The 20,750-nt window shown below is 41.4% G+C and overlaps 2 protein-coding genes across 2 annotated transcripts in view; both read right to left on the bottom strand.

Moving 5' to 3' along the window:
- Positions 1 to 71: 71 nt before the first annotated feature.
- LOC144516839 (retinol dehydrogenase 10-like) lies at positions 72 to 3,073 on the bottom strand. The gene is made up of 5 exons (XM_078248481.1): positions 2,597 to 3,073; positions 1,010 to 1,108; positions 785 to 930; positions 567 to 698; positions 72 to 464 (listed from the first exon to the last, which is right to left on the bottom strand). The coding sequence occupies exons 1-5, from the start codon at positions 3,044 to 3,046 to the stop codon at positions 350 to 352; spliced, it is 942 nt and encodes a 313-aa protein (XP_078104607.1). The 5' UTR covers positions 3,047 to 3,073; the 3' UTR covers positions 72 to 349.
- A 5,468-nt stretch (positions 3,074 to 8,541) lies between these two features.
- The window catches only part of LOC144516838 (potassium voltage-gated channel subfamily B member 1-like), a 39,333-nt gene continuing 27,124 nt past the window's right edge, over positions 8,542 to 20,750 (bottom strand). The window contains exon 3 of the mRNA XM_078248480.1: positions 8,542 to 11,070. Coding sequence (XP_078104606.1) covers positions 9,214 to 11,070 — 1,857 coding nt within the window. The 3' untranslated portion in view covers positions 8,542 to 9,213. The remainder of the gene's footprint in view (positions 11,071 to 20,750) is intronic.

The following is a 20,750-nucleotide window of genomic DNA, read 5'->3' as shown; positions in this document are numbered from 1 at the left end:
CCTCTTTTCTATAAGCAGGATTTTGATGAATTTATCTTGGTTGGTGAATCTTACTGGCCTCTAGTGCTGAGATAAATCAATAACTTTATAAATAAGGAGGAATTTCCTTTTCATTAAACAAACCCTGGTGGTCCTTCAGATCCAGTTATAGTTCTTTGTAAGCAGAAATGACCCAACATATGCAACAATGGCTGTCAATAAAGTTACCCTTCAGGCCATTGTTAAAAGATTAAACATGCAGATATTGGGCTCTCCCTTCAGATTACAAATGTATGTATTAAGAATATACAGTGTGAGCCTTTGACAATTGCATTGGTCCAAAAGGTTGTAAGACAGGCTGACAGAAGTCTTAGGATTTGATGTGGCCGTTGGTCTTCAGTTCAACATTCTTGATGAAGGGTAGCATGCATTTGTCACCTCCCATGAAGCGATATGTTGCCACATTTGCCTCCCATGGGAGCAATCTAGAGAAGGTAAGGAAAACAAAACATGTTCCACATTAATTTATTGTCTTGGTCTGTAAATAATTATCAATAATGGCCTTATTCACTCTACAGCATACTCACGCTCGTGTTAGGAAGGCAATGTACATAAGGCGAGGAATGCAGATCATTTGCTGTTCAGCTAAAATGGCTTTCATTGACTGCTGTACGGTGTATAGGGGCTCCAGGGCTGGAATTAAACTGCGAAGCTCCTTCCTGATAGATGTCAAACAAAAAGTGGAGAATATAGAATCTATTTTTTCCAGTATCCACAAAAGTTGAAATGATGGATGGCATCTCACCTGATTTCACAGCCTGCAAACATCCCTGTGTCTACAATGTAAGGGCAGACTAAAGTGGTTTTGATGCCGTCCATGTCCTCTGCGAGCAACTCGTGCGTCAGTGACTCATGGAATCCGACAGCGCCAAATTTACTGGCACAGTAATCCTGAAGGAAGAATGTAAATGCCAGCATTTAAGTCTGTTCAGTTTGTGGTTGAGGAAGTCATTAATCATATATGTCTTACCTCTACACATGCAGTGCTGAATAGTCCAAGAGCGCTAGCAATGGTTACAATGTGACCATGGTTCTTTGCTTTCATCTGAGGCAGGAAGGCCTTTGTCATCTGTTGAGTTACAAAAAAGTTAGAAATATAGATGGTCTGATAAACTGATCAGTGACAAACTGAGGCAAGCCCATCCACCTTTTGAATGACGCAAAATATCAATGATGCCAAATAACGCAGGGAAACTTCAACAATCAGGCACAACGTTAATGTTACTTAACCTTTATGGTATCTGAAGCATTTTATGAGAGTCAGGTGAGGAAATACCCAAATGTTTACCTGGTGCTCTCGAAGCTAAGTATGTTGAAATATTCCACCAGTATTTGAACAAACAAGCTTCTTCATCTGACCAGAAGTATATTTGGCCAAAGGTTCACTTTAGGGTCAATATGTTTGCTCTAACATGTATTACAGTATCAACTGAAATGGCAATAGTGTATACTGTAGATTTTGACACAGGGCCTCTACACCTTTAAGCTTCAAGACCAAATGCAGCTGGCTCCCTTTTAGGGTCCCTGTCATGTCAATGAGTTTACACTTAAGTGGTTTTGAAAGGTGCACATTGTCAATTGTAAAAATCCTGTTTTTATTACCAGATTATTATTTTTTCACGACAAATCTATTCACAACATCTTGAACCTGTGGCCTCAAAGGCAAGGCTGGATTACCAAGTGGGCAACTGTTGAAGGGCCTCAGACCCAGAGGGGCCCTACAAAGCCCCAACGTTACTGTTGGCAGCTGGTCTGTGGTAATTTCATTAATCATGACTTTGTTAGGGAATATGAAAATATGCACCACTTAAGCACAATATTAACTGACATGATAAGGGCCTGTTTAGGCCATGTCTTTAAAAAGGGGCCTTGTGTCAAAATCTAGTTTTAAGGCCTTTATTAATTAACTTGACACTGGTCATATGGTGCATGTTCCTGTCTTTTAAAGCTGGGACAATGTAGAATTCCAGTGAAGAATGAATGCACAGAGTGGAAGCGACTAGAGTTTATGAGGAGCCCAGCATCTCAGTGGTGCCCATTTGCCCACACACAGTAGGCCATTTTGCAGCTGCCAACTGTTCCCAACAGAGTGGCGTTCTCCTTTGCCAAATCAGGTGCATTAGAGGTGCTTTCACAAAAATGAGCACCCGCCCACTGTAAGTTGCTGATATCCTTGCTATTTGGTGCTAATGAGTTTACCCGTTTATTATGAGCATGAGACTGAGGCTTTACGGTGATCAAGGGTAGAATCACATGCTGTCTTAACTGGGGGGTTCGCTGTGGGCTCTTTCTATTCTGGGGATTGAGTGTTTAAGGTTACTGCCGCGTAACCTCATGTTAAGGTCACAACTAGGACATAATGGGAGCTCCGCGGCGGCACAGGCTGCTCTGATCCCTTCACACATCAGTGCACAAATACAGATCAGCGGGGAGGACTATATTGAATAGAAGTTACGTAATTAATGTCAGGCTGGTAGAGGATGTTGCTCTGTGTCTAGCAAAGGTGGAGTTTTACGGCTTCAAATGTGCGTAAAAGGTGCGTGCGTTAAAGTCTCACCCAAAACAGCGCGTGGCAGTTCACCAGCAGAGTCCTCTCCAAAAGCTCGTCAGGACAGTCCAGCAGCCTCCGTCCGGCCACCACGCCAGCATTGTTGACCAGAAAGGAGACTTCCCCGACTTCAGCTCTCACCCTGTCCGCCGTCTCATAGATGTTCTGACGCTTGGACAGGTCCACCGTGTATGTGTGCACCTGAACTCCCAGCTCCCGCGCCAGCTTGGCGGTCTGCTCGTTGGCAGCTGTGTTGCAATCCCACAGCACTAGGTGCGCTCCTTCTTTGGCAAACTCCTGGGCAAACAGCCGGCCCAGCGCGCCCCCGGCCCCTGTTATCAGACAGAGCTCCCCCTCAATGCACTTGAGCCTTGGCCTGAGGAAAGTCTGGATGACTGCATGCAGGATGGAGTAGCTCAGGTTGATAAGCATCAGCAGCAGGTCCACTACAACAATCATGATGCTCCAGTCCAGTCCTGTAAATGAGCCACACAAGCAGACCGCCTAGACTTGTTTCTCAGTGTGACGCGGGATTGAATGGCTATTTTTATATAATGTGTGTGTGTGTGTGTGTGCCGGATTAGGACGCGGTGGCCACCAATAGAAGGTCTTTTTGACTGATGACTGAGGAGTTGACTGACTAACCCGTGCACATTCATATCACGTTCATAAACAGTGGCTGATTATAAGGCAGGGATTAAGATAACAGAACCAAAGCCAGCATGTACACATACCAGCATATATTATAATGTTAAGCCTCTGCATCATGTGTGGCTACCTGAGCAGGCCACATTATAACGTAACATGTTTTTTATTTAAACAATAGCTTGTTATTTATTGGTAAGCCAGTTCAGTTCAGAAAAAACGTTTGGCACAAACTCCTTCAACAAAAGGACAAGTGACCATAAAGACATTTCACTTTCATGTTAATTTGAGGCCTTTTCTGCTGGAAGGTGAGGTTCACTTTTTTTTTAAAGACAGTCTTACAAAGTTAAAATACTGCAACTTAGGAAAATACACACTTGAGTTGTCTACCCTGATCCTTTGAATGTAGTTCGCAGAGGACCAGGACTGTGAATTTAGTCTTCCATCACTTCATCAATCGCTTTAGGAAAGGAGCTCTTCACAACACGAGTATGGAGAGGAGGAATGATTACAGTGATCAGTAACTTTCACCTGCACACATGAACATGCTAGTGGTTTTAAGACAATTGTTTTGTTTTTTTAAATGAATTGAAATAATGAACTATGGCCTTGGGCAGTGAAGTCCAAAGTATGCATAGTACCTTAAATTTTGTGTGTGTCAGAATTTTGCTGTGACTCTGCTGAGACAGTACACAGTGGACACTGACTCAGACAAAACCAGCCTTGAATTATAAGTGGTATTTAGTGTTCGGCGTTTAAAGGCCAAATCATAGTGAAGAAAGACACCTGGACAAAAAGGACACAGTTCAAAGGTATTTCCTGTGTTAAGTGTCACTTAAAGAAGAAAGTAACTGAATATAGCTACTGTTGTCACAGTCATAGCTTTTTCTGTCTACACTCTAAAATGTCGTCATATTCAAATATGGGCTTTCCTTCTTTTCTACCTGTAACCATTAGATCCAAAAGAAATATCAATGTCTTATATTGATTTGGATAAGGCATTTACAGCTTTTGGTCAGTCAGCTGAGAAGAGGGTTAATTCTCTTTCAGTTTCTTTAGTTAGAGTTGCCTGGTAAAGATCACCAACAACAATGTTGTCTTATGTAAAAAGTAACTCATTACTTTTACTCGGAGCTGTGTTTGACTTTTATATAAAGTCTTTACCCACAATTGACAACCGTAAACTTATTTTACACAAGTATATTTTTAGTATTTTATTCATGGCTGGTCCCCTCTTATGTAGCCAGTCCTTTCATCTGTTATACAAAGTTATTCCTGATTCATGATGTGAGGCGGATTATCCAACTATGTTAAGGTGATGAACTGCTTAGCACATGTGCACAAACCCCTAATGTTTAGTATGTTTCATAAGTACGCTCTCTCTATAACATTATACATCTAATTTATTGTATTGAAACATGTTACTGTACTTGTGACCCAGACTTTAGTGGTTTTGTTGAAGTTTTTTCTGCAGAGTGATTGTTGCTCGTGGAAGTTAAGATAAGTTAAGTTTTTGTCTTGTGAAAAGCCTTAGGTTGTGACTGGCATTGACTGTGATGTAATCCATTTCAAAACTTTGGTCATGACATAGCGTAATGTAACATAACAAATGGGAATCTGTAGCCAGCTTTGGAAGAGAATTTCACTGATAATGACTGTCAGCCAGTTACAACCTTTTACATGCCAAGGACCCAAAATACATAACTAATTAATCATTTAAGTCATTTATCAAGCAAATGCCAAATATTTGCTGGCTCTCTGTTTTATATAACTGGAAACTGAATATGTTTGGGTTTCTGACTGTTGGTCGGTCAAAACAAGACATTTTAAAATGTCACTTTCATCTGAGGGAAACTGTGATGGACAATTGATAATGAAAAATTTTTTTTAGTCGCAGCCCTTAAAATGAAATAATCATATGCCATTGGGTGTATTGAGTATTTTAATATATACAGTATATTTTTCATTGAATACAGAAGATAACACTGGAGGGTGCTGTTGTATAAGATATACAGTTTCCTTCCACAAACCACAAGCTCAGTCCTTGCCCAATCTCAGTGTTTGCTCTCCGTGCATTACATTCCTCTTGTGTGAATTCACTGTTTTTTTTATGAAAACACAATTCAGTTAATAAAGTGCAGCACCAACACTGGATTATTGTCTTTTATTAAGCATTCGTCAGTTGAAGGAGAAAATTGCTTCCAAATTGCTGATCATAGACATTTTCATATAGCTTATAAGATGATATTTACAAGTTATGTGGGTCAAAGTTTAATTGAGCTACATGCGTTGAACAACAGGAAACCACAAAGATAATATTCTATAAAGTCAACTGGTACAAAGTATGAAACCTTACAAAACAAACATTTCCCCACACACAGTAAGGGCAGCATACAGACCTGTGTGAGTTGAACAGAGGTGATTCATTCCCTAAATAAGGGGGAAGATTCTGAAAATTAAATGATGTGTCTGCATTTGGCTTGAACCTCTAGTGTGGCATATTGTGCTTAAAGACAATTATGATACTTATTGACATTATACTATGTGCTTTGGAAATTGTATTTGACCATTTGTATGTTGACATTTTTATTTGCATGGTTACGAGAAAGCAGAAGAGGATTTAATACAGAAAAATCAATAAAGTGCAGTTCAGAAAACAGGATAATAATAAAGACAAGGCAATAAGGACATTGTTAACATTAATTCAACAGAGGAAGGAGTTGTAACCATTTAAATAGATTATGGCTTGTTTGTAAGTCCATGATGACGAGAGGCTCAATTCCAAAGATCAGTGAGCATTTACTGCATGTCCTCTGTTACAAAGTTTGTTCCTCTATGACATCGTCAGACAAAAGACGTTGCTGTAACTGAGCCTTGCCTTCTGGCCCAGACCCTCCCTTTGCATGTCCAGGATGATAATAATAGAATCACAGAAATGAACACATCCTCAATTCTGCACAAAAGACTCAAGCACAGGGCTGGTGCTTGTAATGGAAAAACACACATGACTGCATGAGTGTGCATAATCTGGCTGCATAACTTTCTGAATGAGAGGATGATGGCGATTGTCCTGTCTTTTAAAGACAGGACAATAAAAGAGTTGAGAGAGCTCGCAGATCATGTCTTGAATGATGATGTGAAGTTGGGCATGAGGTGAAGGAGCAGAGTGCTACAGCCATCATTAGTGATGTCAGTTGTAATCAGGCTGCACAGCTCTCTCTGTCACACACCTCTTGTTCCTATTCCATTCACATTTCACACTCACTCCCACCATGGGGGTCTGTAGCTGAAGTAAGCATACACCATAGCAACAGCACCTTACATAGCTGTGGACATGCTCTACCTATTCTTTTGTAATTTGCTGAGATGTGTCAGTGTTTCTATGAAAAAGTGCAGTAAAGGGATGGTGTGGCAATCTGATTTAAAGGTCCACAATCCAGCTTTCTGTTTACATAATTTTATCGATAATTGAGGCTTCACCAGACTGAAGCCACAGGTGAGCAGGGAAGACGAGATGAATGATTGAGTGAATGCATGAACAGAATGTAAACTGTGTATATTTGCAAGTTGTCTCTACAAATTAGTCTACATGCTTGTATCAAATGCGAGCCATTGAGTCATCTCAACCATCACCATGGAAACAGTGGTCATTCACTTCACTGAGTTAGTCTGCACATGTTTGTTTTTGTGGATTGGGCCTTAATCATGTAAATGTTTGGTGCATTTAAGTGTACAAGAAAGACAGTAGAGAGAGGGGGTGGGTATCTAATACAGCAGTCTGACAGCTTGATGACCCAGTTCTCTGTGTGTTTATTTGCTGAACTGTTTGTTTAATTGTCATTCAGGCTTCAGTAGACAGCGACAGATTCAGTGTGCGGGGCAGGTGTCTGTTAAAAGCAAAGGTACGGAAATATCTCACTCATATAATGTCTAATGATTGCAAACAACCACACAGCGTAAATACTTCTATTTCTAGACTCACTATAAACTAAAAACATGCTAACGTGTAATGTAACAAAGAGCATGAGAGCACCAGATGATCAACACCCAGATTTGTCATATGTTTGGAGTCAGATGCAGGATATTTGGTTGAACTGCTGCGAGGTGGCTTTGTGTTTGTTAGAGATGTCACATGAACTCATGTGAGTGTAATGTTTTGGATCTCTGGAAGCGAACTACTTGCCAAGATCCACAGTGTGTAAATAATCCAATTTTAGCTTTTGAAATGGGTGTGAAATAAAGTGCCATGTTCCCTCTTCATTTTCCGTCTATTCTTTTCATTCCCTGTCAACAGCTTTCTTCTTCAAAGGGCAGTCCTCTCGTCTACTTACATGTTTGTACCGCATGAGCAAGTATGGCTCCCTGAAGTATGTCAGATTTAGAAAAGGAATGCTTAAATTTCTTACATTTTTGAGATAAAACAGTAAAACTTACCATCATCTGTACAAGTTATCAGAAGGAACAATTCTTTGGTTCTTCACATTGTAAATAAGGACAGAGGGACAGACATTTACGGGGAGACAGTAGCAAACAATACAAATTCATCTACTACAGTATATTGTCTAACAAATGCAACTCCATCAAAATTATGCAGTACATATATCGAAATGCAAAACTACGAAATTAGCACAATATATGTCTAAGAGTCAATTCTTTTAGAAAATAGCTTTAAAATATAAATTATTTTCATTCTGTACCTTGTACATTTAATGTTTTTTTTTGTATGTGTAATATTCTACTTTTGTAGTTATACATGTACAGTAGTCACATTCCAAAAGTGGAGGTTCAACGTAAAAAATCTCAGTGATTTTCAGTGCTGTCTTTCCAGCTAGTGATGCTCATCAAACCTGTCATTTTATATGAAGTTATCAGCTACAATAGGTATGATGACTCCTCCTTTGAGAACATTTTGAAATAACACATAAAGACATTTAGATTTTCTGCAGGTTAAAACTCTGATAACACCACTACAAACAAGAATAAAGAGTTTTTTTCTGTTTATAATGAAAATAATATCATGTTAAAGTGCTCTCTCTTGCCAGCAGTCGGGCACCATTGGAGCAAGAACGGAATCGATGGATGCAGCCTCACAGTGTCTCTTTGTGTTGTCTAAATGTTTTCTGTGCAGTAAAAAAACATGGACGAGCATGACACTAAACTCAGACGGAAATACTTGATGCTCCTCAACTTCACACTTAAGAGATCAAGAACGCTACATAACAATGAATATACAGTACTGTTTATTTGTGTGTACTGTCTGTCCGTTTACGTCTCTCTTTCTCACTCATACAAATATTAAACATGGGTGACAACATAAACTAAGGCCAGTTTTGAGGAAGGAAGTTAAAGGAAGCAAACTATACATTTTCACAACACACTGTTGCCTTTGTAATGCCATATTTATACACTGTGTTACCAATAACTTGAAGACAAATGTAAGTTCTCGTTTCACACAACAACGTAGTTATTTGAAATACCTCAGCTGAATGAGTTTCCCATTTTGCAGTGCCATGTTTCAATGCCCTCTGTGGGTTGCTACTGATTGGACAGTGTATGCTATAGTGCTTTAAAGTAGTACCCAGGGGATGTCAGAAAAATAGGTTTTTGCTTATAAAAATTATATCCTGTTATTATATGATGCTATGGGCTAAAACACATGTATAAATAGTAAAAACTATCAGACGGACACTTTTAAAACCTTGGTAGGCAAAGGTTTGAGAGCAAAACACAAACATATTTCCCATTGTTTGCATCTATTTTCATGGGAGAAGCATTTTGTGTTGTAATTCTTCAAATGTTCCTGCAACATATATTTTCATGGGAGAAGCATTTTGTGTTGTAATTCTTCAAATGTTCCTGCAAATGTTTTCATTATCTTTCATATTTTTGGGAAGTTCAGGTTTGCTGAGTTCACTGTGCTTCTTACATTTTCCTTTCTGCTTCCTCCTCTCCTGTATGTTTCCTCCGTGGTCACTCCTACTTTAAGCATTAGAGTGACTCTTCTCTCCCTGAAATGGCTGTAGTTCCTGAGCCACATGGTTCTCTTGCCCTTCTAACGGCAGTGTGCTGTTTCCCAACTTCCTCTGTAGGCCCTCCATGTGGTTGGCTCCTTGCTGGAAGCTGGAGTGATGGCCAAACGTGTGCCTGGTTCTTTCCAGAAGTCTTTGGGATGGTTTGGTGCCTGAACCATCATACAGGTGCTCCTCCTCATCTGTGTCAGCATCAATGAATGTATTGATGGATGCATCGTGGAATGTGAAGAGGCTGCTAGGCATTACATTCTCCGGGCTCTTGCTGGGTGTCCTGCTGCTTGCAGTTGTGTAGATGGACACCTCGGGGCTCTGGACTGATGAGCTGTCTGAGGGAGCCCCTGTCCCTGAATCCTCCCCAGTTCTGAAGTTGACCTTGAGTGAGTGGCTTTTGTGCGGTTTGTTGAAGGGCAGACTCCTGGGGCTGTCAGAATGCAGGCCAGGCTTGGTGCCTTGTCCTATCAGGGGTGTAGTGGTGCCATGGGATCCTTCATGCTCATTCTCCAGGGTGGGCTCCAGGCTGGGGTTGGTACTGACCCTCCCTAGCATGCTGCTGACGGGGCTGTGGGGAAAGCGAGAGCTCTCAGGTAAGTCAGTGGCGCAGCTGATGAAGCTGTCAATGCTGGACATGCTCCTTATGTCTACAACTGCCTCTGCTTTGCTTGAGATGGCTTCAGTGGGAATACTTCTCATCTCTAATTCAGATCCCTGCCCAACTGCTTTGGATGGCAGCCCTTTTTCCTTGCTGTTGATGTCGAGTTGTGACTGGGCCTTGGCCATCTTGTTGTACATCTCCTCCAGTTTCTGTGCACTGAGATGCTGAGGGCTGCTTGAGGGCTTGGCCTGCTCTTGGTAGTTGGATTCAAGGTTTTTGGTGGGGCTGCTGGGGCTCATATGTGACTTGAGTTTGAGTGTCCCTTTTTGCAGACTAGGAGACACATGATTATCATGCACCTTCTCCTTCTTTTGCTCAGTATTTTCCACCATTATATCCATGAGCTCTATACTGCGGCCAAATGCATCTTTCATGTTCATAGAAACAATGCTACCATTTCTCTTAGCCCTCTCCAGAGCCTCCCTTCTTTTAATGGCTTTCTCCTGCCTCTTTTGCTCTTTGTAGAACTCAGAGAAGTTATTCACGATGATGGGGATAGGCAGGGCTATCACCAGTACTCCGGCGATGCAGCACAAACCTCCAACTATCTTTCCCAGTAGAGTTTTTGGGTAAATATCTCCATAGCCTACTGTGGTCATAGTAATGGTAGCCCACCAGAAGGAAGCTGGGATGCTTTTGAACTTAGTGTCCTCTTCATCCTTTTCGGCAAAGAACACCAGACTGGAGAATATCATGATGCCCATGGCCAAGAAAAGGATAAGCAGACCCAGCTCATTGTAGCTCCTCCTAAGAGTGAAACCTAGAGACTGAAGACCTGTGGAGTGACGAGCCAGCTTCAAAATACGCAAGATCCGCATGATTCGGAAAATCTGAACCACGCGGCGCACGTTTTGAAATTGCAGCACACTCTTGTTGGATTCTGTCAGGAAGATGGTGACGTAGTAGGGCAGGATGGCCAGCAGGTCGATTATATTCAGAGGACCCTTAAAGAACTTCCACTTGTTGGGGGAAGAGAGGAAGCGAAGTAGGTACTCCATGGTAAACCAGGCAATACACACAGCTTCCACATGGGCCAGCTGCGGGTTGTCTGTGGAATGACCAAACTCATCTGTGTCCTGCAGCTCTGGAAGGGTGTTCAGAGACAAGGCAATGGTAGACAACACAATGAAGAGGATGGAGATAATTGCCAGGATCTGGAAAACAAAACACAGAAGATAACAATATATCTCAATATCTCAATAAATATTGGTATAATTATCATGAAATTGTATGCAGATATTCTAGGTCCTCAGAGGATGAATCATACAGAATTTGGCAATACCCTGACTTTTCTTCTAGTGCCACTACAAAGTTGACATTATGGCTTTAAGTGAAATGTATAGGCAACTTTTGGATGGTTTGCTATGAAATTTGGTGCAGACATTCATGTTCCCCTTAGAAGGTATTATAATAACTAATAATGACAATGACATAATTACTTTTTATCTAGCGCCACCATCAGGTGAACATTTTTATTTGTGCAATGCACAAAACAAAAACTGACCAAATATCTGCAAAACTAATGACATTCCCATCAGCCTCAGCCGTACTTTGTATTTAGTACTAACTATGAAATGTTAGCATGCTAACAGGCTAAACAAAGATGTGGAACATGGTTATTATAACCTGCTAAACATCAGCATGGTAGCATCACTGTAAGCATGTTAGCATGCTGATGTTAGCATTTAGCTAAAAGCACCGCTGTGCCTATGTACAGGCTCACAGAGTTACTAGCATGGCTTTAGACTCATGGTCTTGTTTAGCAATCTGTAGTTCATAGAGTTCTTTTGAGGGTCAATTTGAAAAACAGCTCATTTTATAAAATTGGAGGGTGTGTTGGTCAGGTAACAAATCGAATGCAAAGTACTTATTAGCGTATGCACGCTAACAAAAGTATGGATGGCTTTAGACTAATTGTCTGTTCTATCCAGTCTTTTAATCTTAGTGAGGCAAGCAGCAAACGCTTGATCATCAGTACAGCGCTGCACTGATGATGATCGCCAGACTGAAACGATTGAAAGACTTAAAGATTAAAAGACTGCACAGAATATGCAATAAGTCTAAGGCCATCTGTTTTGTGTTTATGTGAGGGTCCTTCTCATTACCTTGAACCTGTAGTTGGCACCACACTTTAAGCTTTCATTTTGAAAATGATCACAATTATACTCAAAACAAAAAAGGATCCTGGTGATATACTACAGCAGGTATCACTCATTTAGCCTCTTTTGAATTTGCAATGTTAAAAGGTATATTAAAGGACGAATGTGACGGAGACCACTGGAGCTAAAGTTAGCAGTTGCCCCTGAACTACATTCTGAAAGTAAAAACACTCCATCAAAGTGAAATTGTGCTTTAACGAGTCAGAGGAAAGTCAGTCTCGTGAGAAACTCCATTTTAACGTGTCAAACCAGTGCGGTTCCATTTGTGATACTAAATTGCATTTTAGAACTGGCTAAAATATCTTAACTAGTGATGGCATTTTCTGATGATATTAGTTAATGGCCCATTTAACTTTCTGGCTACTTTCTCCAAAGTATTCAGGAAATGCCATGTCAGCATTTCAAAAGAAATGAGGTCAGAGCTAATGCGATCTCTGGGACAGTTTGTTTGTCTTGCTCTTCAAGATCTTGAAATTTTTATACAGACATAGACAGTAACGCAGGGCGACAAGAGAGAGAGAGAGAGTTTGAGATTGTATTGATACATTTTTCAGGGCAGCAGGTCATGTAGGCCAAATATTCCATCCTACAAATTTGGACAGACGGCGATCCGTGATACTGCATTGTGACAATATGCAGGATGATTCCCACATTACTCACAGACATTGATTGCACCCTCACTGCCCAGAAGCTATCAATCCCCACCCAAGTCTCAGTCATGGTTACACCAATACATGTAGATAAACCTGAACAATAAATCAACCCCACAACACTAAAACCCAGGTAACATAAATGCACACACAAAACATCATTGAGACAGGAACCGTTCAGAACACAGTCCCATGAGCCTTTGCAGTTCTTCAGCACAGAACACAATGGCATCCTGTCGGCCGTTACAGTATTGTGCACACAATTATGCTAAAGTAAAAGAATACAAACCCGTGTCTATTCTTACCTACTGCTTTTGTCGCTACGACCACCTTCTCCACCTTTAGCGTTTATTTACGTCTTTTGAATACGCCTCTAAAGCACTGTGGCCCATGGATGTATTAAGACAGAGACGGTTTAGAACCGAAACGCCCCAACTCGGAGTAGTTTCCTGTATCTGTGCCACTGCCACGCTTCTTAAGGAGACTAGCGGCAGGTCAGAGTGTATTGATTCCAATGGGAATAGTGAACGTGAACACAGATTATGAGCGATTATTTCGCCCCATAGTCACCAAAGTAGATATTGGACCCAATTCTCATTAAGCCACATATCTGACACTAAAATGGCATTTTTCAGACAGACACATCAGGAGAAAATTAACTTTGTTTGAGACCTGTTTCTATTTCAGGACCAAACTCTCGCAAGATCTGGCAACACAGAGAAGCTAACGTCAGCTGGCGTTCGTGAACGCCCTAACAAAATGAATCTCTGTGATAGTAAATATCTTGAAAAATTCCAATATGTCTTTTAGCTCTGTAAATATCTAACGTTAGCAAAAGAACATACTAATAAATTATTTAAATATAACTTTTCATTCATCCACACAATGTTCACTACATGTTCAAACAAGTGTGTACCGTTTCATACCATTGGCAATACTGGCGAAATGTGCTATCTTTAGTATAAAGGATCTTTGATTAAGAGAACGCTGTGGCCGCTCCATTGATGTATTAAGAGAACTGGATACAGCGTTCGGTGCAAAGTGATGTTCATTCAATGAGAGTTGCTCAAAAGCGCATAAAGCAGTCATGGAGCTCGAAAATATCCAGGTCTTCTGCAGTCATGGAGCTCAATCTTCCGCGTTGACTGGCCCATGACGTCATGATGGACATGCGCACTAGCAACAGTGTGGCCAGAGGGGTGCAGTTCCACCTTTGACCGCTAAGTTGCTTTAAAGGTCCCATGGCATGAAATATTCACTCTGAGGTTTTTTTTAACATTAATATGCGTTTCCCCAGTCTGCCTATGGTCCCCCAGTGGCTAGAAATGGCGATAGGTGTAAACCGAGCCCTGAGTATCCTGCTCTGCCTTTGAGAAAATTAAAGCTCAGATGGGCCGATCTGGAATCTCCTCCTTATGAGCTCATAAGGAGCAAGGTTACCTCCCCTTTCTCTGCTTTGCCCGCCCAGAGAATTTGGCCCACCCATGAGAGAGAGGCATCATGGCTTTCAAATGAGCAAAGTGGCAGTTGGTCAAGGCCACACCCCCACTCTCCACCTTGCCCCCACCTCTCTCCTCCTCAATAGCTACAGACACAGAAATGGCACATACTAAGGAAAGCTCATTGTGGGACTGGCTCTAGTGGCTCTAATTCTGCACCAAGGCTGAATTTCGGGAAAGAGACTTCAGATACAGTATTAGGCGACCACTAAGGTCTATATAAAAGCATCCAAAGAACACCATGTCATGGGACCTTTAAGACATGGTGCTGTTCCTGGGTGGCTTGTACCCATAGACAGTTAAAGAAATGGCCAATGTGACACCGTAGATTTCCACGGAGACCAGTGAAGTCTATTAGAAGCACTTTTCCGGTGATGGCTGAGCATTACTGCACAGCCTCCAACTGAGCTTGACGACGTAGATGTCACGTGAGCAACCTGTCTGAAAGTTGTAAGTCTTCTGGTAGCTGTGCCAAGAGAAATCTCAATCATTCCCAATCTTGCAGAGACAGAGAGCGTTGATAACATGATAACATTGTTGTGACTTTTGGGCAAATAGCACATTCACAAGGCCATATTTCTTTAGTTTCTTCCCAGCACATACTTGTTTTATAGTGAACTTCAGACATTCTTTGACTCCAAACCTCCACCTCAACCGCGGCCTATGACCTCTGCCACATTTGTTCTTCCCGTCTCACCATTTTTTCTATTTAGTCTGCTTCAATTCTTCAATGCCCAAGGCTACAAGAAAACCACAATGTATTACTTGTTATACAAAGCACACCATGGTCAGTGAGCCTGCCTGACAGACTACTGGAGACCTATGACGCATTGAGCCACCTACTAATGATATAATCTGCTAGTAGGCTACTGTACAATAGGGTAGAGGACTGCATTGGGATTGGGATGCCGCGGGCCCAACACAAATATCGCGGGAGCGGGCGGTCCAAAAATAGACGGCGGGTCCTGGGATTTAGGAGCGCTGCTCCTGATCAGTGCTGTAACCGACTGTTAGGTTCTCATAGCTTGTTTTCATAACAAAATCAGCAACGCACACGGTGCATCCTTAAACACCAGCCAAATGCTTTATTAATACTCCTCTACTCCCTCTCTCTCACACTCACTTCTTTCCCGTGGCACTGAGCCCAGCCCCTTTCTTCTATGGCAACCTGAGGGATCCAAACAACACGGACTGTAACATAAAATCGGTTAGAGAGTGCGTTAAAAGCAAGGGGGTAAGCGTCTCCTCACAACCTGAACCTCCTATGGCTCCATTTTGATGCTACCAAGCCATCACCTCCCGTTAGCATTCCATTGACTGCCATTCATTTTGGCACCACTTTGACAGCGAATAACTTTACATCTGAAGCGTTTAAAGACTCTATTTGTCCATTGTTTATTTCTAAAGAAACACGACAATGTATAAAAGGCTCCATTACCTTGTACCTCGACCAGTGAAGGATATTAGAAGCACTTTTCCGGTGAGCACTGAGAGTTACTGCGCAGCCTCCAACTGAGAGAGACGACGTAAATGTGACGTGAGCTACCTGTCTAAAAGTTGGAAGTCTTCTGGTAGCTATGCCAAGAGAAATCTCAATCATTCCGAATATTGCAGAGACGGAGAGCGTAGGTATATGTAAGGAGATAACATAGGCACAGGCTAATTATTGCTAACTAAAATGCTAGTTAACATTAGTAATTAAACTTAAACAGCTAATGTAAGTCGAAACTGCCTGCGAGCTTCTCCTGTACTATATGGTAATTCCTCTACTATGCGACAGTAATGCCGTGTTCTATTTACCTTGGAACTCGGAAGCCGGAGCTGAATGACGTCATACACGAGTTGAATGCATTCCATTTAAAAGTCAAATTTTCATTGTTTTCATTAGCTCTAGCCCGGTTAGCTATTGTTAGCAATACCAGTTGATAACAACGCATTACGCCGTTTTTTGTGCATGCAAACAGTGTAACAACATGTCCACAGATAGAAGTTGAACATGCCTGTGTGAACAACTGATTTAGTGACACAAATAAGACAGAAGTGCTTATAACTTTATGTTACTGCAGCTTTCACAACTGTTGATACAGGGAGCAGCCGTGTTGGATTTTGAACTCGGGCTACTGCAAGGTTGTCCGAGTTCCGAGCTCGGAAATCTGAGGTCAGGGGGCGTGTTTCCGACTTTGACCTCGGAAAATCTGAGTTCCGAGGTAAATAGAACGCGGCATAAGTCCCGTGGTTATGACACAATAGTTAGCCTATTTTTACAAAAATGTCTACTAAGGAGCCATAACGTGAGATACAAGGTAATGGAGCCTTTTATACATTGTCGTGTTTCTTTAGAAATAAACAATGGACAAATAAAGTCTTTAAATGCTTCAGATGTAAAGTTATCTGCTGTCAAAGTGACGTCAAAAAGAATGGCAGTCGATGAGTGCTTGTTAGCATCAAAATGGCGCCATAGGAGCTGCGTTATGAGGAGAAGCTTACCCCTTTGATCGCTCCCCCTCCCCAATCTGTCAGAGTTGAGTTGGTCCACAAGTACGCGCAAATGTATCATTTGTGGGGGGGGGGGGGGTTAACAATAATCAAAAGTGGCCAGTTTAACCCCCCAACATTTTTATCATAATGATGAATGTAAAATATTAACTATTATAAAACATTATAAGTGATTGGCTTTTTTGATTCAATGTAATTGGCAAGCAAAGAAAAACATTTTCCACACAAACCCCCCCACCTCTGGGTGAGACTTGGTTGCACCCAACCCTCCTCCGTGTTTTGTCTATGGTTTTTCAAGCACACCCGCCATGCGGTGTGCTTGAAAAACTGTGAGTTTATTCAGTATGTAGAGAAGTGTAAAAGACCGGTCCACAGTCTGCGCTTCTTTTCCTAGAACTTGTATTTCTTTCAGAGGACTTTGTGCAATAAATCCATATTCTTAGATCTAATATTGATAGTCTTTTGTCCATCTCTTACTCATTTTCGGTCCTTTTATTGTCGTTAGCTGTGAAGCTAAAGCAGTTTTAGCTTACCATGATGCTTTTGAAAGTTTTTGACCAATCAGATGAGTTGCTTTCGGGTCCCGTGAAATAAAGTCGGAAAAATACATATTTGACCGACCCACAATGCATTATATAGTATTGATTTTGGCTTTTTGAATTGATAGACATTTTGAATTGAGACATTTGAATATAGTGCTCACTGCTCATATGCCTACATGGGGGGGGGGGGCCTCTGAGGTACATTGTCTTGACACCACATTGTCTTAATAATGTAATAATGCCCTGCAGCCAACAACACGTTCTAAAATAAGTTAAATAAATAAATGAATACAATATCACTTTGCCCTTATATTGCACTATAATAACTTATTATTGCACTTGAATGTAATATGCACTAGAATGTAATTTTGCTAGGCTACTTATTACTGACAGATATGCATATTGATTAATACTACACAGTAAAATAACTACTTTCCCTGCGGGAGGGGAGAAGACACAAAATCAATGGCCAATCCATTGACAATCAATCTAATGTTTGCCGTGTGGGCGGGACCCAATACACAAGCTGCGGACACACACACACACACACACACTGCCACATTTGTTCTTCCCGTCTCACCATTTTTTTCTATTTAGTCTGCTTCAATTCTTCAATGCCCAAGGCTACAAGAAAACCACAATGTATTACTTGTTATACAAAGCACACCATGGTCAGTGAGCCTGCCTGACAGACTACTGGAGACCTATGACGCATTGAGCCACCTACTAATGATATAATCTGCTAGTAGGCTACTGTAAAATAGGTAGAGGACTGCATTGGGATTGGGATCCCGCGGGCCCAACACAAATATCGCGGGAGCGGGCGGTCCAAAAATAGACGGCGGGTCCTGGGATTTAGGAGCGCTGCTCCTGATCAGTGCTGTAACCGACTGTTAGGTTCTCATAGCTTGTTTTCATAACAAAATCAGCAACGCACACGGTGCATCCAGTTAAACACCAGCCAAATGCTTTATTAATACTCCTCTACTCCCTCTCTCACACTCACTTCTTTCCCGTGGCACTGAGCCCCGCCCCTTTCTGCTATGGCAACCTGAGGGATCCAAACAACACGGACTGTAACATAAAATCGGTTAGAGAGTGCATTAAAAGCAAGGGGGTAGCGTCTCCTCACAACCTGAACCTCCTATGGCGCCATTTTGATGCTACCAAGCCATCACCTCCCGTTAGCATTCCATTGACTGCCATTCATTTTGGCACCACTTTGACAGCGAATAACTTTACATCTGAAGCGTTTAAAGACTCTATTTGTCCATTGTTTATTTCTAAAGAAACACGACAATGTATAAAAGGCTCCATTACCTTGTACCTCGACCAGTGAAGGATATTAGAAGCACTTTTTCCGGTGAGCGCTGAGAGTTACTGCGCAGCCTCCAACTGAGAGAGACGACGTAAATGTGACGTGAGCAACCTGTCTAAAAGTTGGAAGTCTTCTGGTAGCTGTGCCAAGAGAAATCTCAATCATTCCGAATATTGCAGAGACGGAGAGCGTAGGTATATGTAATGAGATAACATAGGCACAGGCTAATTATTGCTAACTAAAATGCTAGTTAACATTAGTAATTAAACTTAAACAGCTAATGTAAGTCGAAACTGCCTGCGAGCTTCTCCTGTACTATATGGTAATTCCTCTACTATGCGACAGTAATGCCGCGTTCTATTTACCTTGGAACTCGGAAGCCGGAGCTGGGAATGACATCATACACGAGTTGAATGCATTCCATTTAAAAGTCAAATTTTCATTGTTTTCATTAGCTCTAGCCCGGTTAGCTATTGTTAGCAATACCAGTTGATAACAACGCATTACGCCGTTTTTTGTGCATGCAAACAGTGTAACAACATGTCCACAGATAGAAGTTGAACATGCCTGTGTGAACAACTGATTTAGTGACACAAATAAGACAGAAGTGCTTATAACTTTATGTTACTGCAGCTTTCACAACTGTTGATACAGGGAGCAGCCGTGTTGGATTTTGAACTCGGGCTACTGCAAGGTTGTCCGAGTTCCGAGCTCGGAAATCTGAGGTCAGGGGGCGTGTTTCCGACTTTGACCTCGGAAAATCTGAGTTCCGAGGTAAATAGAACGCGGCATAAGTCCCGTGGTTATGACACAATAGTTAGCCTATTTTTACAAAAATGTCTACTACGGAGCCATAACGTGAGATACAAGGTAATGGAGCCTTTTATACATTGTCGTGTTTCTTTAGAAATAAACAATGGACAAATAAAGTCTTTAAATGCTTCAGATGTAAAGTTATCTGCTGTCAAAGTGACGTCAAAAAGAATGGCAGTCGATGAGTGCTTGTTAGCATCAAAATGGCGCCATAGGAGCTGCGTTATGAGGAGAAGCTTACCCCTTTGATCGCTCCCCCTCCCCAATCTGTCAGAGTTGAGTTGGTCCACAAGTACGCGCAAATGTATCATTTGTGGGGGGTTAACAATAATCAAAAGTGGCCAGTTTAACCCCCCAACATTTTTATCATAATGATGAATGTAAAATATTAACTATTATAAAACATTATAAGTGATTGGCTTTTTTGATTCAATGTAATTGGCAAGCAAAGAAAAACATTTTCCACACAAACCCCCCCACCTCTGGGTGAGACTTGGTTGCACCCAACCCTCCTCCAGAGTTTTGTCTATGGAGTCTCAAGCACACCCGCCATGCGGTGTGCTTGAAAAACTGTGAGTTTATTCAGTATGTAGAGAAGTGTAAAAGACCGGTCCACAGTCTGCGCTTCTTTTCCTAGAACTTGTATTTCTTTCAGAGGACTTTGTGCAATAAATCCATATTCTTAGATCTAATATTGATAGTCTTTTTGTCCATCTCTTACTCATTTTCTGTCCTTTTATTGTCGTTAGCTGTGAAGCTAAAGCAGTTTTAGCTACCATGATGCTTTTGAAAGTTTTTGACCAATCAGATGAGTTGCTTTCGGGTCCAGTGAAATAAAGTCGGAAAAAATACATATTTGACCGACCCACAATGCATTATATAGTATTGATTTTGGCTTTTTGAATTGATAGACATTTTGAATTGAGACATTTGAATATAGTGCTCACTGCTCATATGCCTACATGGGGCGGGGGGCCCTCTGAGGTATAGTGCCCAGGGGCACCACATTGTCTTAATAATGTAATAATGCCCTGCAGCCAACAACACGTTCTAAAATAAGTTAAATAAATAAATGAATACAATATCACTTTGCCCTTATATTGCACTATAATAACTTATTATTGCACTTGAATGTAATATGCACTAGAATGTAATTTTGCTAGGCTACTTATTACTGACAGATATGCATATTGATTAATACTACACAGTAAAATAACTACTTTCCCTGCGGGAGGGGAGAAGACACAAAATCAATGGCCAATCCATTGACAATCAATCTAATGTTTGCCGTGTGGGCGGGACCCAATACACAAGCTGCGGGAACACACACACACACACACACACACACACACACACA

This window comes from Sander vitreus, chromosome 4 (assembly GCF_031162955.1).
Source record: "Sander vitreus isolate 19-12246 chromosome 4, sanVit1, whole genome shotgun sequence".
Classification (NCBI taxonomy): Eukaryota; Metazoa; Chordata; class Actinopteri; order Perciformes; family Percidae; genus Sander; species Sander vitreus.
Note: the sequence above shows the minus strand (reverse complement) of the source record. Positions and strands in the feature narration are given on the sequence as shown.

What these genes read in the sequence shown, in the direction of transcription:
- LOC144516839 (XM_078248481.1), bottom strand. Translation starts at nt 3,046, where the DNA reads ATGATTGTTGTAGTGGACCTGCTGCTGATGCTTATCAACCTGAGCTAC. An exon ending in TTTGCAGGCTGTGAAATCAG is followed by an intron (nt 699 to 784) that starts GTGAGATGCCAT and finishes GACATCTATCAG; the next exon opens with GAAGGAGCTTCGCAGTTTAA. An exon ending in ATTGCCTTCCTAACACGAGC is followed by an intron (nt 465 to 566) that starts GTGAGTATGCTG and finishes TACCTTCTCTAG; the next exon opens with ATTGCTCCCATGGGAGGCAA.